The sequence below is a fragment of the Cynocephalus volans genome, chromosome 5 (assembly GCF_027409185.1).
Source record: "Cynocephalus volans isolate mCynVol1 chromosome 5, mCynVol1.pri, whole genome shotgun sequence".
In the NCBI taxonomy this organism is placed as follows: domain Eukaryota; kingdom Metazoa; phylum Chordata; class Mammalia; order Dermoptera; family Cynocephalidae; genus Cynocephalus; species Cynocephalus volans.
The window spans coordinates 44,763,290-44,770,803 of NC_084464.1; the positions used below are offsets into that span (position 1 = coordinate 44,763,290).

The following is a 7,514-nucleotide window of genomic DNA, read 5'->3' on the forward strand; positions in this document are numbered from 1 at the left end:
TTAAAACCAGCTGCAGAGCAGTGAGAGCAGATGGGACTTAAAGCAAATAAAATTGAACTAAATAGAATTCTACAAATTATGCTTTTAATGCATATTATGCTCCAGGCAATACAGCAGGTGTTGAAAATATAAGACACAGACTTCCGTTGCTCCAGAGGAGCAATTAGTGGAAAAGACACACACACATTTAACTCTGACACATGACAGAATGGGGTATGTACCACAGTGAGAGAATGGACAAAATATTGGGGATTTGGATTAGGAAGGCTACACAGAGGAAGTAACATTTAGTCTGTACCTGGGGAAGGACATGTGGAATTTTGATTGGTTGGCAGAGGAAGGCAGGTGAAGGACAGAGAATAGTCTGTGCAAAGGCAGGGAGGGGTAAGCATAAATTGAGAGTTTTGTGTGACAAGCATTGACTATCTTCAAGGGAGCTATTAGAAATAAGGTTAAAATGGTACATTGGGGACAGTTTGAGAAGGCTCTCCACTATGTAGGTAATGAAGCAGTATAGGAATTTAAAGTGGGAGGAAGGGAAAAAGAAAATATCCTACCAGCTTCCAGAGAGAGAAAAAAAACAACAGATCACATACAAAGTTTCAGGACTGAATATTTTTTGGCTTATTAACAATAACACTAGAAGCTAAGGAACTAAAGAAACATCTTAATGATTTCTGATGGAAATGACTTCCAATCTTGAATTGTATATCCACATGAGCTACCATTCCAGTGTGAGAGTAGAATAAAAACATTTTCTGACGTGCAAAGCATTAAAAGTTTGCCTCATATGCACTCTTTCTCAGGAAGCCAAAAGAGGATGTGCCTTACTAAAATAAGGCAGACCGCAAAAGGGTAAGTGCTAGATACAAGAAACAGAAGATCCAACACAGAGGACAGGTAGATCCTGGCAAGGATGGGGAAGGGTAACCCCAGGATGACAGCTGTATCATTGAGGTCAACTAGTTAAGATTGGAGCAGACAGAAGGTTCTGGGAGAGTTTTATCGGATGATAAAATTGACAGAATACCTGATGTATCCATATTGTGAAGAAATGTGTGATTCATTAATGAGAGGTACAAATAAAGCCAAGCGAAGCAAAAACAGGGCAATTACTAACTCCAGGAAAACAAAAAGTCGTCTCAGAAAGGAAGAGCAAGCATGGTTTACTCTACGGTTTGCCTTTACATGGTCATAATACTGTTATATAAACACTGAACATCGACCTAGCCAAAATGACCACATACGTATGTTAAAGAAAGGGGGTATGGGAAGGGGGGCATGTATGTTCTTTGCAGTTAAAAAAAAAAAAGTCTAAATCCTCCTTTTCCATAGCAGGAAGTAAAGAGATAAAGCCTGAAGCTGAAAAATGAAGACGGAGCACACAAACCTGTTATTTAGAGACAGGAGGCCAATACCAACAGAATCCATTAAAACAGTTGAAAGCTATTGCCTCTGAGAGCGAGTACATGGGAGGAGAGAGGGATGGAGGCTGGGATTTTTGCAGCTAATCTTGTAGAACTATTTGACTCTTTAAACTCCGCACATAGCATAACTTCGTTAAAAATTAAAATTGAGAGAAAAGAGGAAGAGGGTGGTCTGGAGGCAGCCCATGCAGAACACTCAGAGCGTGAGTGGGAGGGGCCTGGGGATGGTGACAGGCTCGGTTATAGGACAGAGAGGGCCTTGGATGTCGTCATTACACGGGAGAGGTGACATGCTGTTTTCTGTAGGGGTGGACCCTGCAAAGAGGGAGAGTTTGAATGTATAAAAGAGGGGATGCTATTGAGCGTCTATTCTAAAAGAGTCTGAAGCAAGTCAGATCAAGAATGCAGTAGGACTTTTTTTTTTTTTTAATGAAAGACTATTTACCTTGAGACTAGAAGGGAAAAAAATATGGGTATAAGGGCAGATACATAAATCTAAAAGATGTGGAATTGTTCCTGGAACTTCCATAGACTTTGGGGTAATATATGCATAATGAAGAAAACACATGTCTTTTGGTCAAAAAAAGACACTTCTAATGACTTTTATTAAGCCTTAGGACAAGGATCAGAGAAACACCTTTCCAACGCTGCATCAAGTTCAATTTTAAGCAAAAGACCAGCAGAGATCAGGGACAGCTGGGAACAGACATATCTTGTGGTATCTTCTGAGAACCAACCCATTCTTCTTTCTCTGAGAACAACCTGGCCCCTCACCTCAGAGGTGGATGCCCAGCAGCCACGATTGTCTGTGGGGCTAAGTACATTAGACTGGGATGGGCACCTGCGCCACGTTTGGCCAGCCATTTCTTTTTCCAAGAATTTAAAATTGTGACTGGGAGACACAGTCTCTGTGGGTGGTGACAGCTGAGATGATAGAAACTCAGGAGCTGCAGGGTGGACGTGTCCGCTGGAAAGTACACTAGGCTGACAAACAGAAGAATACGGCTGATGTGTAGAAGGATCTACAGAACAGAGAGAGCGCAAGAGGGGCAGCTCCAGGGTCTGCCGGCTTTTCAGTGCTGGGTTCTGTTCCCTGTGAGGCCTGGCTAAAACCCACCCTTGGATTCTGTGCACCATCCCCGTGTCTTTATTGTAACTATCTTCTGCTGCGCATGTGATCATTTTAAAAGGGTTTTGTTACTGGCAAGAAAAAAACAAACCCTTGACTAAGACGACCCTCCCCCACTTCCATCAGAATCTTCCAGTCATTGATTTCTCCCACCTTCGTCTCTCCTGGGAAGGCCACCGAGTCCTCATAATCTCTTGATTTCTTTCTTTTCCAGGACCAAATACTTACAATGCAAACCCCCATCTTGCCCCTTCTTACTTGTATCTTGCTCAGCTTTGATGCCCTAACAGACCCAGGTTCTCCAGAAAGCCTTCCTGGTCCACCTCAGACCTCAGGCATCCCCCATCGAATCACCTCCAATAGCACCAGACTATGTCAGTGGGTCCCAGGTACCAGACCACAGCGTAGGTCCAGGATGGCTGCATCAGACTCATCTGGAGCTTGTTAAAAATGACAGACTCTCTGTCACCACTCCTTCCACCCTTTGGATTTTAATTCAGTAGGTCTGGGTGATGCTTGTACTTTTTAAAGCCTCCCAAGTGATTCTTATGTGCATTCCAGTTTGAAAATCACTAATCTGTACCATTCATTTGACATAAACTACCTAGTACGGTTACTTACATCTCTGTGTGTGTTTTAGATTTGTTCACAGTATAATAAAATCTTCCAGGCCACATATTAAGAGTGTTCAGGTGGATCTCTCTTAGACCCCCCCTCTTGCCAGATTCCTTGCAGATCTAGTCTGCTACCCTCCTACCTGATATGATTAACCCCACTGTAGGAAATAGCAATCTTATCTAAGCCTTGAGCCTTTCTGTGCCATGCATGGGACTCTAGGGAATGTAGAAAAAGGAAATGACGTAGAAGATCGTGGCTGGACACCAATGGCCTCTTCATATGAGTAAATCTAGACAGGAGTGAAACTCCATGGACCTCTCCTTTCCCAGCACCCTTCAGAACTGTCATCAGCTGAGGGAGTTGCAATGATCAGGGCACTCAGTATCCCTTTCAGGAAAAATCTAAATTCAGGAGCCAAATTTCACAAAGTTCTTCTGAAATGACCCATTCACAAAGGAACACACAATGGGCCAAATGGAGCAAGACATAGCTGGACCAGCCTGAAGACAGTGGCCGAACTCCAGTACTGTGTAGTCATACTCAGTGGTCACCACTAGAATCCCCTCTTCCAGGCCCCAGCATCCCTCAGACCCCAGGAGACTTGGCCAAGACCTGGTAGAAAGGATACAGTGCAAACACCATTAAAGAATTTAGTGCTTCTACCTAGAGCTTTGGGTAGAGCAAGAAAGTGTGTGTATGTTGGGGTGGGAAGAGGAGATGGTTGGTGCTCCACAAGTCCTGCCATGAGTACTGGGGCCAAAATGGAGGGGACCTATAGGACAGAGGTTGATCCCATTTGAAGTCAGTGCAGTGGGGATGAGCTTAGCAGACTGTGGCACTGAGCATGCCAGGGCTGTCAGAAGTCCATGAGGAACCATGAGTGTGTCTCCCACAATCCGTTTCTCAGAAGAGTCATTATCTAAAGAAGCAAAAACCATATGATCAAGGCTGTTCAAGTTCACAATTCTGGGCTCCTGTCTCCCACAAAACCTCACTCCCTCATCCTACCTCTGCTCCTCTCTATCACCCTTCCCTGGCCCCTTTCCTTCCCACAGAATCTGATTCCCCACCCCCATCCTGTTCAAAGTCATCCACTTTCCTCCCCCCACCTCCCAGCCTCCCGGTCCCTCTGCACCTGGGGGTACTGGACACACGTGTGCCTGAGACAATGAGGGCGGTGCCCACGAGGAAGCCCACCAGGCCGATAGCCAGGCCCAGGGCACAGACCAGGGTCTCAGTGGTGTCTGGTGATGGGGTAGGCACCTGGGGCTCTAGGGGAGACAAAGGGAGGGTCAGGGGGAACAGCGAAGGGATTCCAGAGTACAGAAAACACAGGTCTGAGAAGGTAGGCTGGGAAGGGGGCTCCATACCCCAGTGCGTGAGGAGCGGCTCATCCAGGCCCCAGTGCTCCACCTTGCAGTCATAGACGTCCTCAGCAGAGGGCACAAAGGTCAGGTAATGGAACTTGCGGAATGAATGGTCAGGCTGGGAATAGAAGCTGGTCTGGGCCTCTCCCTCGGTGACTGACTGACCATTGCGCAGCCAGGTAATGTTGATCACAGGGGGGAAGATGTTTTCCACGATGCAGATGAGGATGTTGGGCTGGCCCAGCTCCACTCGGGACTTGGGGAGTACAGTCACCCTCGGAGGCTCTGGGAGGAACGAGGCTCTGAATCCCAAATGCTCATCCCTCACAGCTGGGCCCTGTTACCTCTGGGATTAAGGGACATTCCCTCTATTTATTCATCTGTGGGCAGGGGATGCTCTGGGATGATAACAGCTGGGTCAGGAGAGGAGAGAAAAAGAGAGAAGAGAGACAGGGAGGCTGTGGGGACACTGACTGGTCCCTGAGGGGGGAGTCCAGTGGGGAGGGCCATTCCTCAAGAAGGGAGAGGAAGATGAAGGGGTCTGGGGAGACCTAGAGCCACCTGGGAAAGAAAAGGGCTGAGCACCACAGTCGCGGGTTCTGAGAGTGTGTGCCAGCACGGTGGAGGTCTGGGAGGAGGGAAGAAGCTTCTCTGGCCCCTGACGCCTGACCGGGTGGGGCAGAGGGAGGCCCAGGTACCGTTGGAGGCTCTGGTGCGATTGGAGAGCTCCACCAGTACCTCCAGGTGGGCTCTGATCATGGCGATGCTGGCCAGCCCTCCTTGCGGGTCAAAGTGGCCCAAGTTGCCAAACTCAGGCAGACGCCACGTGGCCTCCCTCTTCATCAGGTCCACGGAGAACAGTTGTTCCCCGTCAAACTCATGGGTGAACTGGCCTGAGGCATCGTAAGACTGGTAGAAGGCTGGTCCATAGGAGCCCATGTGGTCAGCTGTACTTGGTGAGTTCAGGGCGAGGGAGAGAGAAGAAAATTTGTCAGTCTCATCCATAATCAGTGATATGTTGAGTCTCTGAGGCTGGGCCTTGTCCTGGGTTCTGTGTGGGGACAGAGTCCTGTTCTGACACTGAGCTGGCCTTTGGGGAGCAGAAGGGAAAGAGACACACACCCAGCACACGTTGGCCAGCGCAGAGGCACGGGTGCAGCCTGGCAGAGCAGGGAAGGGGAAAGACTGTCTAACATCGTGCTTGAGGCTCCCAAAGCTAGGTCTTGGCTATGATCATCTGCCCTGGCTGTATGACCAGGTCCTGCGTGTGTGATGATGGGCATGTGGGGGTGGGATGAGGAGGAAATGATTAAGGAGCATAGGTGGGGCCTCGCACAGGGAAGCAGTGTAGGTGGCTGTGAGGGAAAATAGGCAATGATTGGCAGGAGTAAGAATTAAGATTTGTGACACAAGACCAAGAGGATAGAAAAAGACAGATGAGGCATTGCAAAGAGCACTGGCCAAGAAGTCAGTTCATGTCCCAACTCTTCTGTCTCAGAGCATTATGATTGGCTATCTCTCTTCCCACACCTGAGGCTCAGTTTTCTGGAAATTAAGGGTTAGGTTTTAATTGGTATGATTCCTTTAGAATTCTATGAAGTTATTTGTTCAACAGTCACTGAGAGATTACTGTGCCCAGCACAATGCCAGGCCAAGAACATAAAAGAACTGAAGTGCACACCAGGAACTCATGTCTAGAGCAGGACAGAGGCAGATAAACAGTTAACTGTCCACATGGTCATAAATAGTGCAGTAGAACTGGACTTGAATAGGCACACACCAAGCTGGGAAGTGGTAGAGAAATCTGGGTGATGGGCAGCAGTGAGGTGGAAGTTTGAGTGTCAGAGAGGAAGAAGGGAGGGCTGGCCAGTGAGCTCAGTTGGTTAGAAGCGTGGTGCTGATAACACCAAAGTCAAGGGTTCAGATCCCCACACTGGCCAGCTGCCAGAAAGAAAGAAAGAAAGAAAAGAAAAGAAAAGAGAGAGAAAGAGAGAGAGAGAAAGAGAGAAAGAAGGAAAGAAAGAGGAGAAAGGAATGGGGGAGGAATCTGAACACGAAAAAAGGCTGAACAAGACACTGGCATGGCTGGACTAATATGTAGGACCAGAGCAGAATGATCGAGTTGAGAGGGATTTGGGGATCCTTTGGTGAAGCAAGTTGCCCATAGGTAGAGAGGGAGAGGACTGAGCACCCTCTCCACTGTCTCCCTCCTATAACCCAGCTCTCCTCCGCCCCACCAGTCGCCCTCAGCACTCACCCTTGACGGCCCCTGCTTCCTGAGGGCTCAGGAGGGTCATCAGGGTGTGGAGTCCCAGGACCAGCCCCACACTGAGGGCCATTGCCAGAAAAGTCTCAGTCTGTGTTGCAGGGAAGAAACAAGGCAGAGACAAAGAAGAAGAAAACGGATTCTAGGAGGGAGACCCCTGCTGTATTCAGCCAATCAAAGCAGTTCTCTGAGTCGATGCATCTGTTGGTGGGTAAGCAAGTACAGAGCCTGGGTGAGAAGGTGAAAAACTCACTGGGCCCACGGGAAGGGCGGGGGCTTGCACCACGGAGAGGGGAAAGGAAGTTTCTGTTTTAGGGGGTGGGAGGGGCTTCTACCAACTACATCCTCCAGAAGGAGCCCTCTGAAGGGACACAAAAGGCCATCAGGGCACTGCAAAGCTGAGCTTGAACAAAGCGTCTTGCTATCTTGATCCGTGATGTAGGGAATCCTACTTTCTAAGTTTCTGTGGACACATTTGGAGTTAAAAAATGAAATAAATTTTACTAATAAACTTTATAAGGAAAACATTGGATACACAGTAGAGCAAAAAAACCTTTAAAACTTTCAATCACTTTCAAAAATATTATTTTATTTCATTGTGTAAGGAAAAATGTATGAGATGTTTTGTCTAAACAGCCGTAAGGAGTTTCAGTGGACTGTTCTGAGGAGGGCGGAGGTGCTGGTAATCTTTATTCGTCCCTCCAGTC

General features: G+C 47.8%; 1 protein-coding gene across 1 annotated transcript; it reads right to left on the reverse strand.

Annotated features, from left to right (window-relative positions):
• Nucleotides 1-2,406: 2,406 nt before the first annotated feature.
• LOC134379006 (HLA class II histocompatibility antigen, DO alpha chain) lies at nucleotides 2,407-6,880 on the reverse strand. Its single transcript, XM_063098277.1, has 5 exons — nucleotides 6,799-6,880; nucleotides 5,240-5,488; nucleotides 4,545-4,826; nucleotides 4,310-4,445; nucleotides 2,407-2,449 (listed from the first exon to the last, which is right to left on the reverse strand). The coding sequence occupies exons 1-5, from the start codon at nucleotides 6,878-6,880 to the stop codon at nucleotides 2,407-2,409; spliced, it is 792 nt and encodes a 263-aa protein (XP_062954347.1).
• Between the last annotated feature and the right edge of the window lie 634 nt (nucleotides 6,881-7,514).

Coding starts and splice junctions, on each gene's coding strand:
- LOC134379006 (XM_063098277.1), bottom strand. CDS start 6,880: ATGGCCCTCAGTGTGGGGCTGGTCCTGGGACTCCACACCCTGATGACC. Junction 5,489..6,798: donor GGAAGCAGGGGCCGTCAAGG/GTGAGTGCTGAG, acceptor CACCAAGTACAG/CTGACCACATGGGCTCCTAT. Junction 4,446..4,544: donor GCCGCTCCTCACGCACTGGG/GTATGGAGCCCC, acceptor TGTCTCCCCTAG/AGCCCCAGGTGCCTACCCCA.